At 37.3% G+C, this 23924-nt stretch overlaps 1 protein-coding gene across 5 annotated transcripts in view; it reads left to right on the top strand.

Annotated features, from left to right (window-relative positions):
• Positions 1–23924, top strand: part of LOC138740534 (amine oxidase [flavin-containing]-like) — a 74898-nt gene that overhangs the window by 25815 nt on the left and 25159 nt on the right. For all 5 annotated transcript variants that reach the window (XR_011342978.1, XR_011342979.1, XM_069893331.1 and 2 more), the window contains exons 6-13: positions 6564–6705; positions 8648–8797; positions 11224–11383; positions 15995–16091; positions 17201–17254; positions 21096–21153; positions 22546–22643; positions 23436–23547. Coding sequence is in view for 3 of the 5 variants with exons in the window: in XM_069893331.1 (XP_069749432.1) it covers positions 6564–6705; positions 8648–8797; positions 11224–11383; positions 15995–16091; positions 17201–17254; positions 21096–21153; positions 22546–22643; positions 23436–23547 (871 nt within the window). In the remaining 2 variants the exon portion in view is untranslated. The remainder of the gene's footprint in view (positions 1–6563; positions 6706–8647; positions 8798–11223; positions 11384–15994; positions 16092–17200; positions 17255–21095; positions 21154–22545; positions 22644–23435; positions 23548–23924) is intronic.

Raw genomic sequence — 23924 nt, 5'->3', positions numbered from 1 at the left:
CGTTGCTTGAATTATTACGACAGAGAAATAATTTTACGAGTGTCTATTAGAAATGCACAACAGAGAAAATCACCCTTGATGATTCAAAATAATCGAGTTTTCTTCTATGCGGATTTGAGTCAAGAAGTTATGTTCCAACGACGGGAATTCAATCCTGCTAAAGAGTTGTTGTGGAAGAAAGGTTATAAGGCAACCTTTAGATACCCAGCTGTTTTGAAGGTTTTTCAAGATGGTTGCCAACTAAAGTTCTTTGATTCTCCAAAGGAAGCTATAGCATTTACTCAAGAGCTGCCAATTACTCAGTTTCAACAGAGACATAGTCCGCCGCGATCTCTAAGGAGACAAGAGATGGAAGAAAAGAGCCGTGCTCCAAGAAGGAATGGTTGTAATGGTGACTCGGCAGTTGGAGCTGATTAAAAGAAGAGTTGTCCTTTTTTTTTCTAATGTTTTTTTTAAAAAAAAAGGGATATTAAATAATGATGATGTTAGTTTAAGATGAAGTGAGAGTTGGGGGAGAGAAGTGGATAGGCACTATTTCCTGAAAGTCATCTGCTACGTGTGAGTTATCTCACACCCATTTTTTTTTGGGAGTTACCGCATTGCACGGTTTAGACGGAAGGGGGTATTTTTAACCTCCTACCCGTTTTTTTTTTTTCCTTTTTTTTGTATTATTAGATTAAAGAGTGAAGGGTTTTTTTTTTGTTTAAATATAAAAAAAAGCATAAGAAAGTATTTGATTGTTTAAAAAACTAAAAATTGATGTGGTTTTTTTTGTAGTTTATTCAGTAGATAAGGAATATCTGAAATTTAAATGTGAATGGGATGGATAAGTTTTTTTTATATATTTTTTCTTTAACTTTAAGGTGAAAGGAGTGGTAATTCTGGTGTATATTATTTTGCTATTTTAGTTATAGAACGAAGGGAATAATGGTGAAAGTTATAAATTGAATTGTACAATTTTTAATGAGGCTTGAATTTTGTTTGGTTTATGCTCCATTTGTTGAAGATGTAGATTTTGTTGTAGATGTGTTTTTATTATTCGGATATCTGAATTTTAACATAATGATTGTGGATATTTAAATGTGGTATTGGAGCTTTTATTGGATAACTATTTAAGAGTAAAAGGGAAAAATGGTGGAAGAGTACTAAAATTGAATTGTACAATGCTTAATGAGGTTTGAATTTTGTTTTAAGATGGTGGTTTATGTGACTAATATGATGATAGATGTGAAGTTAGTTGATATTTGGTGAAGGTTTATCTCTATAGAGAAAGTTTTTTTTCATGCTACAATTTTTTTTAAGAATTGATTATTGTTTAAGAATTTTTGATAGATAATGTTACTAACTTTACTAATTTTTTTATATTAAGTTTGAGTTAAATATATGTTTCATCTTAACTCCGTTTGTTAAAACTATGCATTTAAGTTTGATTTAAATATGTTTTTTAAGTCTGATATTTTAGTATTAATTACTTTTCTTTTTGTTAGTATTTTAATCGGTTATGTTTTTTTTGTAAGTGGGATTTTTTCTCACATATTATTAACTTTATTAATTCTTCACTCTTTATTTTGGGGGGAGAAAGGGGGGTTGGACTAATTTGAGTTGGGTTATTAATGTGTAATAATTATTGGGGAGGGTATAGTTTATTTAGATTACTGATATTGTATTATAATTTTATTATTTTATTCTTAATTTTTTAAAATTTAATCCTATATGTTATTCATGTTATAAAATCTTAAATAAAGTTTAAAAAAAAAGAGAAGTACAGACTACTCAAAGATATTTAGCATGGCTTTGTGAGGGAAGGTCTGCTTCACAAGCCTAATTGAGTTTTTTTGAAAAGATAACAAAATAAATTGATGAGGGTAAGGCAGTAGATGTGGTCTACATGGATTTTAGTAAGGCATTTGACAATGTCCTCCACAAGAGACTCGTTCAGAAAGTCATGAGGCTCGGAATCCACGGAACCTTGGCTGAGTGGATAAAAAAATTGGCTTGCAGGTAGAAAGTAGTAGTGGAAGGATAGTTTTCTGCTTGGAGGTCAATGACTAGTGGAATACTGCAAGGATCTGCTCTGGGATCCATGCTCTTTGTGATTTTTATAAATGATCTGGATGAAGAGGCAGAAGGATGTGTCTGTAAGTTTGCGGATGATACGAACGTTGGAGGAGTTGTGGATGGAGCTGAAAGTTGTGAAAGGTTACAAAATAATATAAAAAGGATGCAGAGTTGGGCAGAAAAGTGGCAGATTGAGTTTAATCCGGATAAGTGTGATGATGCACTTGGAAGGACAAACCAGAAGGCTGTGTACAGGGTTAATGGTTGGTTACTTAAGAGTGTGGGTGGGGGGCGTGGCAAGATGGCATAGAGTCTAGACATATAATCTCAACCTCTCTGGCCAGACTTTTAAGAACCTGTTTTTAACTCTTTATTTTCAGGTTTAATTTTTTTTAAACTTAGTTTAAAGTATCAAGGAATTGATATGGCTATTAATGGTAAAAAGATTAAACCTCAAGTACAGAAGAAACTACATTTTCGGAGTGTTGAAGATTTAGAGCCTAAACAGTCTGCTACAACTTCAGGTTTGCTTTCTTTCAAGCCTAAACCAGAGATTGCCTGTGGGAGCTGAAAAAATGACTACTATTCACCAGGAGAAGGACATTGCTGGAATTACCCATTCTCAGAAGGAAGGTGCGTGTGCCCCCGATGAGGATCCTGATTCTGGCAGCCTGCCGACTTTAACGGAAGACGACTCCATTGCTTGAAATACCCCAGGATATATTCCAATCTGAATATTTTGGTATTTTTTGTGAGTTTTTAAAGCAACAATGGGTTGCGGAGGGGAGAACAGCGTCGACCCCCTGAGGAAGTCGGGGTGCTGTTGCTGGGAGTCCAGACCCGCAGTAAAACTGTTAAACTGCCTGTTGTTGAGATGCAGCAGGAGCTGCAGTTACCTGGTTCTGCCACTACGCAAGAGAAAGCAGGGCTGAGCTTTTCTGAATTACAATGTAAACAGCTAAGCCTTATCATTCAGCCTATGCTAAATGAAATGTCTCAGAGGCTCAGTTTGGAACTGGATACAGTTAAAATACGTGTGGAAGCATCTTGTGAGGATTTTAAACAATTTCAGGCTGCTTTTTTTGAAATGTCAACAACAAGTGGCTTCTAATACAGAAAAAGTGTTGGAGGTGGAAGAATCTGTTAAAGAATTGCATGAACGTGAGAGGGAGTTAGAGAGGAAAGTAGATTATTTGGAGAATCAAAGTAGAAGGAATAATGTGAAGATTGTTGGTTTGCCAGAAGGTACGGAAGAACAAGATCCTCTTCGTTTTTTTACCGAATGCATTCCACAAATACTGGGGAAGGAATTTTTCTCTGGAGGTCTGGTATTGGAAAGAGCCTTAAGGAGAAGACCTCTGCCTGGTCAACCACCGAGACTTGTGATAATTCGATGTTTGAATTATTTGGACAGAGAAACGATACTTCGTCTAGCAGTGCAAAATGCGAGACAACGACAAGCTCCGTTAATGATTCAGAATAGTAGAGTTTTTTTCTATCCTGATTTGAGTCAAGAGGTTATTCAACGTCGGCGTCGATTTAATCCAGTTAAACAAGTTTTGTGGCGTAAAGGTTATTGTTGAAGCTGTTTTGTGGAGACTTTCAATCTCGGTTTTTTGAGAATGGGTGTGAAGCAATGAGTTTTGCTGACTCGTTGCCAGATGTAAGAGGACAAAGACGTAGCCCGCCATTGTCGCCTAAAGAAAAATCTGGTTGTTCTGGGAATGGAAGAAATGGGAGAAATGGGAATGGAAAGAGTCCGTTTCCTTGAAATGGGGTCGCTGAGTCTGAAATTTCTTGGATGAATAGAAGAACTTTTTTATTTTTATTTTCTTTTTATGTCATGATATCTTGTTGTTATTCTTTGTTTGGCTGAGGAGGGAGACATTTGCTCTATGTTCTACTAGTCATCAGCCACTGGTGGGTGATCCACACCCAACTTTTGTTTAGGGATTACTACCGTTTGGTAGTTTTTTGGGGTTTTTTTTTTCTTTTTAACTTTTTAAAAATTTTCATTTTATTTAGACTTTAATTTGTGGTTTCTTTTTCTCCTATTGGAGGGCCTATTTACGTTGATCTGAGTCTTTATATATTGATATAATTAGTTTTTAGTAATATTAGTGGATATGTCAAAGTTGAAGTTTGCTACTTTTAATGTTCGGGGTTTAAACAGTCTGATTAAGCGTAAGCATATTTTTATCAAGTTCGATCTTTGGTAAAACATGTGTTCGGTAGAGATATGATTTTACCTGAAATGATTAAATTTGAGACTTTTGGCATAATGAGATGAAATATTGTTTAGTAATGGAAAAAATTACATATGTTTTGTGGATAACTATAGTTTTTTGTATTAATAGGTGGTTGTTATATTCAGAATATTTACATTTTGATTTATATTGACAGATTTTACTTTTCTTTATTTTTTCTTTTTTCTTTAATGCTGTCCTTTGGAGAGTTGGCTGAAAGAAGGGGGGGGGTTTCTTTCCTTTTTTTTCTTTCTTTTTTTAAATATATATAAAATATAACATTCCTGCTTTGTTTATTGTTATATATGTAACTTTTATCTGAACGAATAAATAAAGTTTAAAAAAAAAAGAGTGTGGGTGAAGAGAGGGACCTTTGGCTCAAAATCCGTACATCCTTCAAGGTCGCCGCACAAGTTGATGGGATGCTGGGCTTCATTATTAGGGGTTGAGTTCAATACTAGGGAAGTCATGTTGCAACTCTACAAATCTCTGGTGAGACCACATGTAGGGCCAAATATGCTTACTTACCTTGTTAGTTGGTGTCCCAGTGTCTGTAGGCTGGCATGGCCATCTTGATTCCTGTGCACATGTGAGTGTCTTCGGATGGCGCATGCGCGGTGGGTTCACGTATGGGTGTTCAGTTGGCACATGCACGAGAGTGTGGGGTGCAAATGCTTGCGTGAGGGCACATTGAACAATATGGCTGTGGAGACAAAGAAGGGCGAGTCAGGCTAGCATATTTTTTGTTGACTATTAACAAAAGCGTTTTGTTATTATGGATCGTTATCATAGAACATTATTTTTAAACATTTCAAGTCCTGAAATTAAATTGAAACGTGTCACAAACAAGAGCCTCACCAAGTCTCCAAGCAGCTTTTGTAGTTGCTACACCACACTTAGAGTATTGTGTTCATTCTGGTCACTTCATTACAGGAAGAATGTGGAAGCTATGGAGAAGATGCAGAGGAGATTTATCAGGATGTTGCCTGATTGGAAAACAAGTCTTATGTGGCAAGGTTAGCAGGGCGGGGACTTTTTTCTTTGGAGCATAGAAGGATGAGAGGAGACTGAATAGAGGTATACAATTATGAGAGGCATAGATAGGGTGGACAGCCAGCAGCCATTTCCCAGAGCAGGAATAGCAAACACCAGAGGACATGATTACAAAGTAAAGGAAGGGAAGTTTAGGGGAACCATCAGGGGTAAGTTTTTTATGCAGAGTTGTGGGTGACTAGAATGCCTTGGCAGGGATGGAATGGACCATTGCCTTCCCAAGATCGTGTTATATGGCTCTCCACTGGCCACCGTGACAGAGGTGCACCAAAGAAGAGGTACAAGGACTGCCTAAAGAAATCTCTTGGTGCCTGCCACATTGACCACCACCAGTGGGCTGATATCACCTCAAACCTTGCATCTTGGCGCCTCACAGTTCGGCGGGCAGCAACCTCCTTTGAAGAAGACCGCAGAGCCCACCTCACTGACAAAAGACAAAGGAGGAAAAACCCAACACCCAACCCCAACCAACCAATTTTCCCTTGCAACCGCTGCAACCGTGTCTGCCTGTCCCACATCGGACTTGTCAGCCACAAATGAGCCTGCAGCTGACGTGGACATTTACCCCTCCATAAATCTTCGTCCGTGAAGCCAAGCCAAAGAAAGAAAACAGGCATATGTATAATGGAAGGTTATGGAGTAGGGAGGGTTTAGTACTTTAAAAAAATGAATATATAGGCCAGCACAACATCGAGGCTGAAGGGCCTGTACTGTGCTGTAGTGTTCTATGATTTGAATTTTAAATATTCCCAGATAAGGACACTAAGTTCAGGACTTACAATTTAGGTTTGTTGTCACATGTGCTAAGGTACAGTAAGAAAGTTTACTTTGCAAGCAGTCCAGCTAGTCCTCATATTTAGTGTAGCAGTTAAAAACACAGCAAAGTGTAGAATTACAGAAGAGATCAGGCAAAAGCAGCATTATTTTACCAGTGGGATGTAACACGCTAATACAAATGTTCAACAGAAGGAAATAAAATTTCAGTCTATTTCCTTTGGAATAGCTCTGTCCAACGTTAAACTAGAAGGGAGCACTCCATTTGAAAGGAACTGCCAGGACCCCAGGTGGATGCTGTGTTAAGTTATGACAGTAGACTTTCCTTCTTTAGATGGTGCTTCGTTCCCTTTTTTCACTATTTAATCTCTTTTAAATTGGAGGTTATTAAATACTTTGACTGGTGGCATGACTCAGTATGTTTAATTGCAGTGTGGCGAGAAGTTTTGCAACGCTCTTTGTCAACGTGAATGTCACTTCAGAACCTCATGAAGTGTCTGCACTCTGGTTCCTGTGGTATGTGAAACAATGTGGAGGGACAAGACGAATATTTTCCACCACCAATGGAGGCCAGGTTTGAAAGCCTGATATTCACTTCTGTAATGGATAAATATTTGCGAGAATTTGGTAAGATTAGTGGGTTACGTACATACACACATTTTAAAACAAGATCATATTTGAAAGACTGAAGAATTCATATTCAGTAACATTGCAGGATCTCTGGAGAATGTGATGCACATTTCACAAGTAGGTGCTAATTAAAATGACATCATGAAATAAAAGACCATTGTTTGTAGGAGACAAACTGGCTGTTAAAAAGTACTTACAATGTGCTCACTGAAAGGTCACTCCTGGGTTTTGTTTATCTAAGACAACTGCTTGACCAAGAGAGAACTCCTTTTGTTTGCTGAAGAAGGTGGGGGTTTTGCAAGTGAAAGAGTCACATGGGCTTTCTGGCAGTTGGAGAGAGAGAGAGAGAGAGAGAGAGAGAGAGAGAAAGAAAATAAACCCTCTCAGCTAGTGTGTGTGACACTGAAAAGAGACTGAACAGTCACGGCTGAAATAAACAAGAAGAACTGTTTGGAAACAGAAAGTCCCAGAGCAGTGGATGGCTGGAAGTGCTATCTGTCTGATGTTTCTCTTGGAATAAGCGGAACAGAAAGGAACTCTGTGGTAGCCTGAAGAAAGAGGTTACCATCTGGAAAATCTTGATGGGGAACGAGTCATCAGCGAGACCTTGAGGTGTCTAATGGTGGTACCTCAGTTCTGGAAATCCTGGAACAACAAATCTCTCTCTGCATACCCTACAAGAACCTTCTTGAGCAGTAAACTTTATACATGTTAAATTCTGAGCACAGTATAAAAATTGCCTGCATCCAGAGAACTTGGAAGAAGGAGAAGTGAGATTGAACTGTGAACCAAATAACTTTTCTTTAAATTACATAGACATTACATACACGTGCGCTTAGAATTAGAAGGGGTTAATTTGGGTTAGTTAAGTAGAGAGATAAGTTAAAGTTTGATTCTGCTTTCAAGTTTAAAGTTGATTAAAAACAACTTTTATTTTAAAAACTAGTCTTGGTGAATGTCTATTGCTGCTGGGTTTTGGGATCCTTTGGGCTCATAACTCTTCCCTCTTACAATTTTGACTGATAATTCATTTGACCCATAAATTCTAAAGCTATTAATTTAACATTGCACTGATCGTTTCAACCAAAAAAAGATACTGGAAAATGGTTTTGCAATTGAACTTGTGAAAATATCGTCACTAAGAGCTACAATTTGTTTTCCAAGTCAGAATAAAAATATGATATCATAGTTCCGTTGCACTGACAAATCAACAATAGTTTTATGTTCCAGTGTTAACTAGTGGTGACGGTATGTTGCATAACATTCCTACATAAAATTGTCATTAAAAATAATAATTAGAATGCCATATGAAAACATTAAAGCAGTTGTTTTTTGTCAACCTAATCTCAAGACGATTGACAATAAAAGTGTAAATGTGTTTGTAATTATAAGGCCATCGGAAATGAAACTCTTGTTACTATATAATGCAGATTATAAATTAGAATTTAAGTTATTGACAATTTGAATGCTGTGCACTTTGAAGTTAATGGAAATAAAAATCAGCGAACTGAACTGCTGAATAGTTGTCATCCATTTTGCACTAGCAGATGTATTCTGCTGACACCCATCCTTAGATGTAACTGGACATCACAATATCCAGTTCTCTTATTATGAATTACAAAACTTGGATGGGACTAGGATTATTTATTTGAGCAATATGTGCCAAATCAGACCATATTGCTCAAATAAATTATTATTTGAGCAATATGGTCAATCATTAACTCTAATAAGACATTCTCCAGTTTCACAATTCCCTGGTCTCTAAAAATATCTTTTAGTCTCTTTTTGACAATCTCTTATTATTAATGCACTTTTAATGCTTTCTGTTTCACTATAATTTTATTTTTAAAGATGCAGCATATTGATGCTAATCTTCTTTTCCTTAGGAAAGGAAATTTATTGGTGGCTCAGGACAAATAAGTGAGCGTTTAGCTGAAAGAATGAAGGATAGTGTGAGATTGAACAGACCAGTGGTGAGAGTGGAACAAACTGAAGGTTCTGTCCACGTGGAGACTCTACATGGAGAGAAATACAAGGTGTGTGAGCATAAGGTCACATACAAGTTTTGCACTGCACAAAGGCAATTCTATGGATCAAGCCCAGTATCCCATGGTTGTCTTATTAAATTATACCATGTGTGACTTACAAATAAAAGTTATTGCATTGAAGTTTGGATTCATGTATTAACTCTTTAAAACCAAATCTTCTTTCAACATTCTATCCTTCAATCATTTATTTTTCTATCTTGAATTGAGAACAGTAATTAATATTTCTTCATTTTTGGAGCCATTATCAGCATCACACCTGATACAACAGCAACTCCCATTGCAGTAAGTATCCATATAAACCATCCTATGACCTCCTTTAGTGCTGTGTGCGTCCACTCATTGGAAAATTGATATTTTCCAAGCTTCCTTCAGAGGTAGATAAAAGCTTCAACTGTTTATTAAAAGCTCAGCATCTTGAGGTGAATGGTTAATGTTCCATAAAGCTATCGGTCTCGACAATGAAGAATATCAACCATATTATACAAGAAGATATTAAGCTTCACGATTATGGATTTCTTAAATAACACAGATTGTCGGTGCACTGACAATAACCACAAAAGCAGTCCGAGTATAAGACAGCTTTAATAAACTAATATGTTTATTAAAACATGTTTATTAGTAAAAAGAGGTCTTGTCTCTCTGCAAGACAAACCTGGAAGGCTAGACAGTAAAATAGTCAACATATTTTGGTTTTGTTTTTTTTTAAATTCAGTTAAAGTGCCCATTACTGGACACTTCTAATTTCTAATCTGCATTATAGTAGCTCTGGACTGCTTTATAGACAAGGTCACCGGGATGACCCCTGGTGACCTGGTGGTGTAATTACATATCACCACAGTCGGGACCCTTTTTGAATTACTTTTATGGTCTTTGATTTGATATGAAGGCAGAATGTGTTGACTAATCACTCTAATAAGAATTTTGTCTTTTTTCTGGCCAAACAGCTTCTTGGTAGTGGGTTTAGATTTTTTAAATATTAAAAAATAATAAAATATTAAAACAAAGCAGTTTGTTTGATTGAAAATGGGGGTTACCTTGAATGAAATTATGATTTAAGTGTATTTTCTGACTTTTAACATATATCCTTATGTACTCTGTAATTTTTGATGTTAATAAAAATATTGAAAAGGAAAGAATAAGGACAGTGATAATAAGGATGGGTTGAAAATGAACTTTAGAGAGAATGTAAAGAGCCAAACTCTTCTATGTCTGAGGTTGGAATTCACTGCCTATTCAGAACTCACAGAGCTTATTACATACAGAAGACAACCTACCATTGACTCTGTATTTCTTTCCTTTCCCTGATCATTCGCACAGATTGCTTGCATCTCAATATTCTGGTTGTGCTTTAGGTGTCATGTACCTTCCATTGAATTTCTCCACAAAATACATCAGCACACCTAAACTCAGGCATAATTTAGTTACCATAAGAACTTCCTGGCCTCTCTTTCATTGCCACCACCACAGCCCCCTTCTAAAGTCACCCAAAACTCAAGCTATCAGTTTCCCATCCCGTGCTTGACTCTCCATGCCTATTGTACTGACAATAACCACAACAGCAGTGCGAGTATAAGACAGCTTTAATAAACTAACATGTACACTAAGAGGTCTTGTCTCTCTGCAAGACAAACCTGGAAGGCTAGACTGTAGCTCTGGACTGCTTTATAGACAAGGTCACTGGGACGACCCCTAGTGACCTAGTGGTGTAATTACATATCACCACACCTATCTCTTCAGGAATTTCATGCAAATACTGGCACTCTGCTTCGCTGCTGGTTTAAACCCAGATTATTTTTTGTTAAAATGCTTGTTGGCTTTGAATCATTCAGTTTGCATTTTCCTCCATACTCTCTTCCTCTGGCTGTCGTCTATTATCTCTACCTCATCAATGGCAACAAAAAAAAAAATGACTCTAGCTTCTCCTTCCAGTCCTCTCTGCTCCTTCAAAAATTTCAAGGCTCTGTCATCCAAGCTACATATCATGCCTCCATTTGTCTCTCTATGAAGCACCTTGAAAATTTGTTTAATTAAATGTAGGCTGCTAGTGTTTGATTGAATGCTGATATACAAGCATTTTACAATAAACTCTAAGACAGTCTCATTTTATAATAACATTGGCAACAGTGCAGCTACATTTTTTTAAAATCCTAGCCTGACTGTATATAATCCCAGGACTAGTGCATTGCTATTGTAAAATGTCACCTTTGAATGGTAATTGAATTGCACAGTAATTGTTTTTCCAGGGCCATGCAATTGAAAATCAATTTGACCTGGAATAAATGATGTTTACAATCTCTTTTGCGCGCACCCCCCCCCCCCCCCACACACACACCCCTTCCATCATTCCAAATATTTTTCTCTTGCCCAATTTTTCTCTGGTTCCTCTCGATTAATTTCTTCTATGATCTTTCTAGGCGGATTATGTGATCAGTGCTATCCCACCAGCTCTCACCCAGCAAATCCATTACAGTCCTCCAGTGCCTCCTCTGCGAAACCAGTTGATCCAACGTGTCCCAATGGGCTCTATCATTAAATGTATGGTTTACTACAACCGGCCTTTCTGGAGAGAGAAAGGTATGTAAAGGTTAAGAGATGCATACTGATTAGACATGAACAGAGGCCAAAGCCTATTTGCATGCTAATTTGAAAAAAAAAGAACTGCACTTATTTAATTCATTTTATAAGACTTCTTCAATATTAACAGATAATGGACTACTTTTGAAATGTAGCTGTTAATGCATAGATTCCACACATAGCGAATCATATAATAATAGATAATATAAGATGTGGTTGGACAAGAGAAAGCTCTCCAATCTTGCTTACATAATGCGCCTTTTGTATTCACCTCAGCAGGTAATGGGCACTTTAACTGAATTTAAAAAAACAAAACCAAAGTATGTTGACTATTTTACTGTATATTTATAATACAGTACTGAGAAAACAATAAGAATATTGTATGTTTTAGTAGAAATTCTCCACCACTTTGATATCTGACACCTAGAGTGTTGTTAGAGAATGAGGCAGATAGTAACAGTGATGTAACTGGATGGATAACACTCACAACTTCACACCTCTCTGTCATGACCTCAAATAACGCAAGTTTCATCTTGCTTTGGAAATTATAATTTTATACAAATCAGGTGTACCAAAGAATTCTGCTCTGCGGTCTCAACCCCTCCTTCCAAACAGAACAGAGACAGAATTCCTCAACTCCTCACCTTTCACCCCACAAGCCTTTGATTCCAGCTTGTCATTCTTTGTCATTTGTGTCAGCTGCAACCAGCCACAACCCTTTCTATCTTCTGCAGGAACCACTCCCTTCGTGACTCCTTTCCCACATCTCTGTGTCCCCCGGTACTGTTCTTCTTTCACTGCAGGAGTTACAACACTTCCCAGTTTGAGTGACATGCCATATTTCTCCCCTTGCCTGTATGTGATCAGTTGTTGATTGGTTTTGACTCAGTAGAATGGACTGATTCTGATTTGCATGTACATTTTGATATTGTACAACTTGTTTGACCTAATGACCTTCAATGTGATTCTGGATTGTTGATTGATAATGTTCCCATGAAGTCCTTGGGAGTATTTTGCCATGTCACAGTCCTTGTATATATGTTTGTTTATGTATTGTGTTGGTCTTTTAGAATTTAAGTTCATAACAAAAAATGTTGGAAGTACCAGTGGCGGAAGAAACAGTACTAATATGCCAGATGAATTAACTTTTATCAGAACAAGACAACATAACCCCTCTCATCTTCTTAGCACGTTATAGACTTTTCAACTCAAAATTGAATTCAAGAATTTCAAATGACAGACTGTCCAATTTTGTGAAAGATCATCAACTTTTAACATTACTTTTCTCTCTCCACATTCTCTACATGACATTCTGCGTATTTTCAGAAATTTGTATAATTTCAGATATCACAGCTACCTAAGTCATTTTGTCTCCATCTATCATAGACATTTCACCCCTCCCTCTTCTCTGCAACTTAAAGCATTGTAATGGATCTGTGATAATATTAATATTTAGATTAATGTTAAACTATATTTCATGTAAAAATGTTTTAGTAGTTATAGAGTTAAATATATTTCTAGTGAGGGAATTGTGGCCTGGTACAGGGTCACACACAGGTCACAGCACATTTGTATAGAACCATTGTAATCAGAGAGAGAGAGAGTTCATTCTCCAAGTGACACATCTGGAAAACAGAGCCATAATGGAACAGAAGTGTTATTAATTGAAACTCAAATATCAGGTGTGATTCTTAAAAACTATTTAAGCCTCTTGGAACAGAGATGAGGTCAGAGGTTGTTATGGACATGGAGTGGTTTTGGAAAAGGCAAGATTTTGCAGAAATGAAACTAAAACTATAAGGGATTCCAGTGCATAGTCATATCGTTTCCAGGAATTGAGACTGAGCTCATTGATTGAGTAAATGTCACATGATATGGAGAAATATATTATCAAGTTCAAACATTGTTGGTTCAGTTCAGAAGTCAAGACACTGTGACACATACACACAGGAGTTGGATCCTTGTGAATGACAGGGCTGAATTACAGTTACCAGATTAGGTGCTGTTATGTGTTACTCCTAATAAAAGGCCAATACAGAAAATAAGTGGATTTCAAAAGGGAAACCACTTTCTGTCTGCTCTTTTGAAAATAAAGAGTGCAACCTCATCATGGAAGAAAACTTGACCTCTTGGAAAGACAGGACTTGCATAATCCTATTCACAGGAGATACAATATAAGTGGCTTTTTAATAAGTAAGACCACTTCTCATTTGTGCCCAGAAAATAGTGATTCCTGTTTGAAGAAGATATCTGAGAGATACCTCATGAAGAGAATCATGAATTGAATGAGATATGAAAATATGTTTAAAAATGCTTCATAATATTGGATAATTATTCAAGAGTAAAAGGGAAAAATGGTGGAAGAGTACTAAAATTGAATTGTACAATGTTTAATGAGGTTTGAATTTTGTTTTAAGATGGTGGTTTATGTGACTAATATGATGATAGATGTGAAGTTAGTTGATATTTGGTGAAGGTTTATCTCTATAGAGAAAGTTTTTATTCCATCTTTTTTTTCTCATGCTACAATTTTTTTAAAGAATTGATTATTGTTTAAGAATTTTTGATAGACAATGTTACTAACTTTACTAATTTTTTATATTAAGTTTGAGTTATGTTTCATCTTAACTCTGTTTGTTAAATATATGCATTTAAGTTTGATTTAAATATGTTTTTTAAGTCTGATATCTTAGTATTAACTACTTTTCTTTTTGTTAGTATTTTAATCGGTTATATTTTTGTTTTTTTTTGTAAGTGGGTTTTTTTTCTCACATATATTATTAACTTTATTAATTCTTCACTCTTTATTTTGGGGGGAAGGGGGGGTTGGACTAATTTGAGTTGGGTTATTAATGTGTAATAATTATTGGGGAGGGTATAGTTTATTTAGATTACTGATACTGTATTGTAATTTTATTATTTTGTTCTTAATTTTTTTAAATGTAACTCTATATGTTATTCATGTTATAAAATCTTAAATAAAGTTTTTAAAAAATGCTTCATAATTACTTCTGCAGTGTGTTTTAAAAGGATCCTGAACTCAACAAGATATTTGAAACTAGACTTTTAAAAGTGACTTTTTCAGAAACTGTAACAGTTATGAACTTTAATACACACACACATTTACATTTGCGCATAGGTGGGTTAAATTTAGAGTTTAGAGATAAGTAAGAAGTGTTATGTTATTAATAGTGTAATAACAACTATTATTTTGAATTTACCATTGTCTTGTGAATTTTCCATTGCTGTTCCTTTGTTAATACTAATAAGTAATTAGTTCGTAACAGCATGCTTGATTTTTAACTTGTCTCGGTGCTAATGAAAGGTCGTCAGCTGAGGCATTCATTTTGTTCTCACTCCTCATGCTGATTGTTTCCAGCATTCTGCTTTTCTCTCCGATTTAAAGCCTCTGCAGTTTTGTTTTTCTTGTGGTTTTAGAGTCTCAGTAGTGTTAGGTCTGCTTTGTTCATGAATGAGTGAGTCAGACACCAGACTGAGTCGAAATCAAGGTTCTTTGTTCTTTATTGCCGGATTGTAACACTTGGAACTAACAGTGTTAGTTGGAGAAGGCGCATACTGCCGTTATCAGCAAGTGGTGTTTTTTTTATACCTTAGAAAAGGTACAAGGACTGCCTAAAGAAATCTCTTGGTGCCTGCCACATTGACCACCGCCAGTGGGCTGATAACGCCTCAAACCGTGCATCTTGGCGCCTCACAGTTCGGTGGGCAGCAATCTCCTTTGAAGAAGACCGCAGAGCCCACCTCACTGACAAAAGGCAAAGGAGGAAAAACCTAACACCCAACCCCAACCAACCAATTTTCCCTTGCAACCGCTGCAATCGTGTCTGCCTGTCCCGCATCGGACTTGTCAGCCACAAACGAGCCTGCAGCTGACGTGGACTTTTTACCCCCTCCATAAATCTTCGTCCGCAAAGCCAAGCCAAAGAAAAGAAGGATACGTACTTAGTAAATTATCATACCATTACATTGTCCAATGAATAAACTGTTGCTATCCTTCTCTGTTAGTCTGCTGCACATCATTCTTGTTAGTGCAAAGCTTATCTTGAGTGTACAAGGTCACATCTGCATTCTGTTACTCCTTAGTACTGGGTGACTCCTTCTCCGGTCCCATCTCATGATGTTTTTACCTTACAGTAGGTAGATGCTTTGGCAAAATTCCTTGTTAGTTCCTTTGGCCAGAGGGGTAAAGTCAGCACTGGTCTGAGCATAATAAAGTAAGGACCTAACCTAATCTCTCTTCTGCTCTGCACTCTCTTGCGATTAAGTTACTCTAAACAACATTTAGGCTGAAGTATTTGTCAAGACTTGCGTCCCATCATGCACATCCTATCCACAAAACATCTCTGTGTTCTAGAATGAACTCCGAGGGTAGTCAATATCTGGAACGAGCTGCCAGAGGAAGATATAGAGGATACAATTATAATGTTCAAAAAATATTTGGATAGATCTATGGATATGAAGCGTTTAAAAGGCTATAGACCAAATGCATACAAATAGACTAGTCCAGAATGGTCAGCATTGGTGAGTTGTGCTGAAGAGCCTGTTCTCTGCTGAATTACTCTATACTCTTTAACTGTATTTTTATGACAGGTTTCTGTGGAACCATGATGATTGAAGATGAGGAGTCCCCTATTTCCTTGACACTGGATGATACCAAGCCAGATGGTTCACACCCTGCAATTATGGGGTACAGTTCACAGAGCTGAGGAAATGCACCATGAAATTTATTGTTTTATGTTTTAGCATAGGTAAACATTAAAAAGTGGGTACAATATAGAAACATTGGATTTGCCACTTTCAAGATAATGTGGGAAAAGTCATGGTGAAAGAATACAAAATTTCACCACTGCTGGAGTTATTATTACTGGTGGTATCCTGAATTTTTGTTTGTCTTGTGATTAAACCGAAATATGTAATTTGTTAAAAAGAAAAAGAACAAACAGAAGAGGAACAAAGGAAACAGGTTGGTTTTGAATTGGTTAATTTTCTGTTCAAATTTTGATGTTGCAAATTCTGATAACTGCACTCCCAAACATGCTAATCATGTTTGAAATCAGTGAAATCCATGAGCTTTGAGATAGTTTGCAGCATCTCCTTTATAAGAATCTTAAAATGCTGTTCCTTATTACTTTGGGTTCACAACCTTGGGAAAAGCCACTGCTCAGCCTCCTGGAACCAGAAATCTCCAAATACAGTGAATCAGTAATAAAAGCTAATGAATTGTTTGTTTCACCAAAGGTAGGAACAATAATGTCAGAGCTTGCCTCTAAGCATCTTAACCACCTTCAGTTTCAAATCTGCTGAACATACTTTGGTTCAAACAAATCATTAATATAACCTTTATTATACCTCTTTTAAAAATCTGAGATAAGAACAAGTGTAGGCCACAATATTGAGATAACTTCATCATTTAATAAAATTATGGATAATCCTGTATCTTGTTCACTCTCTGTTTATTCCCAGGTCACGACTCAGTGTGCATTAATCCAATCTTCTCATCTTGAATTTACTCTCATTGAACATCTGCAATCCACACATTTAACATTCTTTGCATAAAAGGCATGGCTCTATCTAGCTTCCCTTATCTTGAAACTAACACCACCCCCAACCCTCTTCCTGATATCAGAAGCTCTGGCTAAAGGAAACAGTCTTGTCACTTCTTCACATGTTTCAATGAAATTGTCTCATCTTGTTAAACTCCATGGAAAAGAACTGAACAGTTCCTGAAATTTGACAGTCCCATTGATCATTAGCTGGATTATTAGTTTATAGTGAATTACCTCTATTCTTTTCTAGCTTTATACTGGCGAGAAAGGCTCGATTCTTGCTCAATCTCACCAAAGCAGAGAGGTAGGTGGTTTGATATTTGATTTGATATAATGTGACCTTGTGTATAAAATATTTTAAAACCATTTTGCATGAAAAGTATGTTTATATGTTTCCTTCAGCATTGATGTGTTTAAAGTTTCAACAGTTCTCAGTCTTCCCATAGAGAACACTGCTTAGAAGCAAGGTTAAAAGTACTCAGTCATATCAAAGTGCTTCCATCTTTTATTAAAATGGCTTCCATTTTAAGATGGTTTTATCATACATTGGTTCTGTAAATGAAATAAATAATAAATTGTCTGCAGATAATAATAATGTGAATAATGGGTCACCCACTGGGGCTGTGGTTGTAAAGTTTATTGAGAGAGGCATGATGTAATCTGTCCATTTTATCTAACTATTTTGGCCTACTGTTCAAAGTTTGGACCTGCCCAAATGACATGTAATGTCAAATCAAGTTTATTGTCTTCTGCACAAGTACAACCTGATGAGCCAACCTGAGAAAGCCTTTGTTCTTTATAAGCCAAAGAACAAAATAGTTCATTAGAATTGAAGCTAGTTCACTTTGTGAAAGCTGCAACTAAGTTTTCTGTCCAAAGAAATGACAAATATCAAAAAGTGAATATGTTTATTTTAAAAAACCATTAATCAATAAGAGGAAATTATAGACTCTTCAACAAATCACATCAAATACACAACCTTAAAGCTGTTTAATTTTCAACATGAATTTTCTCCCATTCTAATTACTTCTTCACACCTTGCCTAGTCAGTTTTTTTTCTCCTTCATGAATACTTTAATCTTCCAAACCCCACCTTGGCCAATGCATGTGGCAATTGTACTTAGCCTGCAATTACTTCACAGTACTCTGTGCGACTATTGCAGTACATGTCTGAGATACTCAGCAGGTCAGGCAGTATTGGTGCAAAGAGGAGCAAAGACAATGTTTCAGCTTAATGCCCTTTCACCAGAATTAGAAAAGTGAGAAGCCAAGCATGATTTAATTTGCAAAGAAGGGAAAAGGATGAGGAGAATACCTGTACTAGGGAGCACATTATCCAGGTGACACAAGTGCTGTTGGTGCTCATAGAGAGTGGTGAATGTTTGTTAACCACAGCTGATGTGTTGGGTGTGTAAGCAGGGTGAGATAAATGAGTACAGCAGAGGGGAAACTGCAAGATAGAGCTCAGGATACTTGCTTGAAAACTGAAGTGAATGAAATAGCTGGAAATACTCAGCAAATCAGGCAGCATCTGTGAAAACAGAACACATGAGTTAACATTACAGGTGAATTACCTTTTGATACATACAAAAATGACCAGTAATCAAAAATTGTAGAATTCATCCTTGAGCCCTGAGGGTTGTAATGTGCCCAAACTGTAGTTGAGGAGGTTAGACTGGTCATTTGTTGAAACAGGAGACCAAAGACATAGAGGTCAAAGTGGGATAGAGAATTAAAGTGACAGCTTTGGTTCTCAATATTCAATGGTACATTTCCTCTGTCTTGTTTCCCAAAAAGACTTCACATCACTCTCCTCACTTTGTCTTTGTCACACTTGAACCGACAAATGCCACTTTCCATGACACTGCTTCTGTTGTGTCTTCCTTTCTCTTCCATCTTCCACCATGGTTAATGGTCCATCATCCATACCTGTTCCATTCTCTGCACTGCTCGTGCTCTCACATCCAGCCCTCCGGCCCAGTGCAAAGATACAGTTCCCCTTGGCCTGACCATGCACCCCACCAAGATTCACATTCAATAGATCATCCTCTATTATTTCTGGCATCCCATCCTTATGTCAGTCCCTAACCCTCCCCATTCCTTTCAGCTTTGCAAATGGGTCAGGACTCTCTGTTTTACTCTTCCGTCTGCACAACTCCCATGCAATTGGAGGAGATCCAACACCTGCCCTGTAACCTCCTCTCTTCCTCTTCCCAGGGTTTCAAACACACTTTCCACATGTGGTATTAATTCATGCACTTAAAAAAATATATGAACATAAAAACAGAAGCCATTCATCTCCTGCTCCTCTATTCAATGACAACCTGGCTGATCTTCTCTTTACATATCACTTTCCTGCTCTAACCCCTTATCACTTGATTCCCTCTTTTTTTCAATTTTCGACATACAGCACAATAACAGGTCCTCCTGGCCCACAAGTCTGTGCTGCCCAAATACCACATTTAACCTACAACCCCTATACATTTCAATGTACAAAACTGGAGCATCTGGAGGAAACCCACGCAGTCACAGGGAGAATGTACAAAACTCCTTGCAGTGTGAAGGGTGAGACAGCGTTGGTCACTGGTTCTGTAATAGCATTGCACTACCAGCTATACTAACCGTGCCCCTCCTTAATATTCAGAATTATTCATAATACTCAACTTATGAGCTGGATTTATTGCTCATGATGTGCTCACCTTTGTAGTAGAAAAACAAATGTGGATTGTATCACAACTCTCAGAACACCTGCATTCAACCCCAAGGGTGGTCCAGAGTTTCCTGTCACTTTAATTTTTCATTCCACCACTCTGATGTCCATCCTCATCTTCCTATCAGGCACATTATAGCCCTCAGGTCTCAACAATGAACTCAACAATTTCACTTAATTAGCAATTCTAGCCATTTTCTATCACTTTTCCTGTTTATCATATTTTCTGCATTATAACATAACATAATAGTATTATTTTCTTCATTAGACTGTCCCTTGATCGAAACAAAGGATAAGTTCTGTCTAATTTAATATGATCTATGACAACCATATTTAACAAGTTAATCTTAAAAAAAATTTAAAAAAACAATCTAAATCTAATCTAACACCTCCCTCTAATCAAGATAACCTTGTAGAAAAGGATGTAAAGATATGGATCGAACAGCGACTTTCAGACACTAGACAGAATCACCGGAGCATCCAAACTTCTTAAATCTTCCAATCATGATCGTGTTCTATGAATGGGCCCACATCATTTCAAATTGAAACTTTCCATCTTTAATATTGTATCTAATTTTCTCTAAGCTTAAACTGGACATTACATCATGTGTATAAGTAGGTGAAGAGTCATCCTTCCCTTTCATTAAAATTGCTCATCTGGCTATCAATATGATAAAAGCTAAATCTTTCTCCTGGGTTGCAGATAGAGGTATATCTGGTTTGTGAGAAAGACCAAACAAAGCAAATAAAGGGCATGGTTCTATTTTGATCTTAAATATCATTGATAAAGTTTGGAAAATGTTTTTCCAAAATCTTCCTAAATTGGGGCTCTCCCAAAACATATGAATCAGTGAAGCTTCAAAAATTTTACACTTCTGCATAAAAATGAAAGAATTTAAGTTTGGACATTACATTATGTAATGTTTAATGTCCTTTTACTTATTTTCTAACCATATGTATATGATACGACCTGTTATTTATTTTATTAAAAGATGTTGTATGAGGATTTATATGTTAAACTCAATAAAAATATTTTGAAAAGAAACAATATTATTTTCTTCTTCAGATCTTGTGTATATCTCCCCCTACTTATATAATCTACAGACCTGCCTCTTATTAATTAATTTTGTTCTTCCCATGGCCCTTTAACCTACTGACAAAATTATGTGTAGGTTCTTTCTCTTCCCCTTTCCTCACAATCCCATACACTGATCTTCCTTTTGCACTTTGCCACTTAAAATTTATTTCTTCACTAACTTTTCTGATGAAAGGATATTGTCCTGAAACATTAATTCAGATTCTCTCTCTCGAATCTGTCTGACATTTGGAGTATTACTTTGGATTATTCCAGATTGCCAATGTATGTGGTGTTTAGTGCCTCACTTGTAATCTGGTTACTTTTTAATTGAGATTAGTTTTGTTTCATTCTCTTCAGAAAGAAAAGAATCTGCCAGATTTATGCACGAGTTCTGGAGACTGAGGAAGCCCTGTATGTAAGCACCTTTACTCTGAGATTCCACAGTCACAAATAATCAAGTATTGAAGATGAAACCTTCAGATAATGGGAAGAGGTTCACTTAAGCAGGCTGTAAATTCCAGTCTGCCTCCACAGGCAGCTCCCCAATATCCATAAACACATTTTACTCTGTGTGATAGTACAGATTCTATCACCAATGTGTATATGTACAGATGGTCTTGTAGGATGACTATGATTGGCTGAGAGTGTAGCCACACCTACTGGCAGGTCTTAAAGGATTGCTCCTAGCCAGACCAGGTCGATCTACTTGTGATATGCTCCAGTCTTTTAGTTAATAAAAGCCTTGGTTTGGATCAACAAGTCTTTGGTTCTTTCGACGCACTCTACACTCTGCTTGTTGCATTGTGAGAGATTCTTGGGTAAGGGACAAGTAAACAGTGAATAGGGTGAGCTGGGAAAAGGCGCCAACCAGAGTCAGCAGTGAATTCCAGGAATATTGGAGCTTCCACTCTTTAATGCATCAAATGGACATTGTTAAATGTTATTACTTCCTTTATGGAAGCAGATAATTTGGCCGGAAGAATCAATGCTACTTCGCTCAGGTCATTGTTCATTTAGTTAAGTAGCCCTAAAATAAGCACTAGGCTTTCTGCAGGTCCAGTGGGAAGGGTGAAAGGATTCATTCAATCTGTGAACAAGACGTATTTATGCTGGAAGAATTTGTTGAATTTCTGCTACATTTTCCAGGCAGTGGTTTCTCCTTTCACTGATTACACTGATCTGGGCAGCCAATCTTCCTGAATAAGTCCAAGTTATAAATGATGACCAGTAACTGGTTTTGGAGCTATGATGGCAAGGCTTTCATGTTACCGTCACCCATTGTCTATGGAAGTCCCTTGTCACTATTGAAAGAGAGTACACTACTCTTACTCAACAGTACAGATTAACGATCTGGTCATCGGAGTGCTCCATCTAAGATAGTGGTTTTACTCTTACAAAGTGCTCTGAGACTCCAGGGGGTTGATACTGCCCATGAAATGTCAAAGTGAAATCTCTTTTCGTCAAGCTTACTCCACATCCAATGCACTCCTGGAAATTTTAGTAAGATGTAAATAGCAAAGTCAATGCCTCACATTTCACCCAGGTTCAGGGGAATCTATAAAAATGTATTGACAGAGGTAAAAGAGCATTTGCATGTTAGAAATGGTAAATTTTAGTTTTGGTTGCCTCCCTCTAGGTAACATGGCCACTTTTTACTCCCAATTGCTCCATGGCTTTCAATAGGCCATTCGTCAAAGAATTGTGTCCCACAGCCTCTGGAAAGAAAATGAGTTTGAATATAGAGTCTTGCATAAATCTTGCTTTTGTTATTACATGAAATTCCAAGATGGACCTTTCTTTTTTCCAGGCCGTTCATTATGAAGAGAAGGATTGGTGTGAAGAACAGTATTCAGGTGGCTGTTACACAGCATACTTCCCACCAGGAACATTTGTTCAGTTTGGCAGGTATCCACATCAGTATGCTTACTCCTGATTGCACCAATGTATCGATTAACTGTGGCCAGTATATCATGTTGACATTGACATGGAACCATTCTACAGTGGCAAAGGTAGGTGGGTAGTTTGAGATGCTGCACTCCTTCCATCACTTATGCACGATGCCAATCTGTTTCACAAGGCTTTCAATTCCAACCTGAATCGCGATTATGGGTCTGAGATTCTGTGAGGATCTTGTATTTCTCTAATTATTGAATTCTCTGCCTGCTTGATGACAAAGATCACAACTGCAGATCTGGTTTGGTGTTGGGAATGAGACTGGTATGACCTACTCAATAGAGCTTAGAGCCCCAGTGATGGGGATGTCATCCGGGAGAGGACACTAGCATTTGTTCAGATATCCTCCCAGTGAAATTGGAGAATTTTACAGAAAAAAAAAATATTTTCTTTTGAGGCCTTGAGAGACCTGCAGTCCAGGTCTCAGAAGGAAATAGCAAGTCAAGGGAGTGGATATTGGGAAGGACTTTTCTTGGGGCTGTTGCCTCACTGGTGAAGAATTCCTACATCCCGAACTAATACAGATGGAGATACACACAAATTAATGAACATTGGTGTTTTCCATTTGGCACCAAAGGCTCCACAGTGACCTGTGATGCCGAACACTTAGACAGCACTTGTTGATCAGAATTCAGTAAGTGAGACTGCATGCAGATTCTGGGTGAGCAGGAGATGATTACTGAGCACTAGATGAAGTGATTTGGTTTGATGGATGAACTCACACACTTTGCTCTCAATGTGCAGAGTTCTGCGAGAACCTTTTGGGAGACTTTACTTTGCTGGCACCGAAACGGCTACCAAGTGGAGTGGGTACATGGATGGAGCGGTACAGGCTGGTGAACGTGCTGCCAGGGAGGTAAATCTGGAAAGTGCCCTTAAATCAATGCCCCTCCCCCACCTTCTGCTGTTCATGGATCACTGTATTCAAACCCCTGTGTGAAATACCTATACGTGCTTTCTGGAATAGTCAATACACATGGATAGGAGGAGGAAGGGTGTTTGGAGATGTTGAAGTGATGTACCAAATGATCATGAAGTTGGAGATGGCCTGACATGCGAGCAAAGTGAGAGGCAGCTTTGTGAGTTCTTGTGGGCACTGGTATTGAACATTATTTAATCATGAACACAAGAAGTAATCTGGGGAATAGAACTATGTAGCAGGCCACTTTGAAGATTACAGATTTATTGTCAGAGTACATATATGACACCACATACAATCCTGAGATTTCCTGT

Source organism: Narcine bancroftii, chromosome 8 (assembly GCF_036971445.1).
Source record: "Narcine bancroftii isolate sNarBan1 chromosome 8, sNarBan1.hap1, whole genome shotgun sequence".
NCBI lineage: Eukaryota > Metazoa > Chordata > Chondrichthyes > Torpediniformes > Narcinidae > Narcine > Narcine bancroftii.
This window is presented reverse-complemented; position numbering and strand designations above follow the sequence as displayed.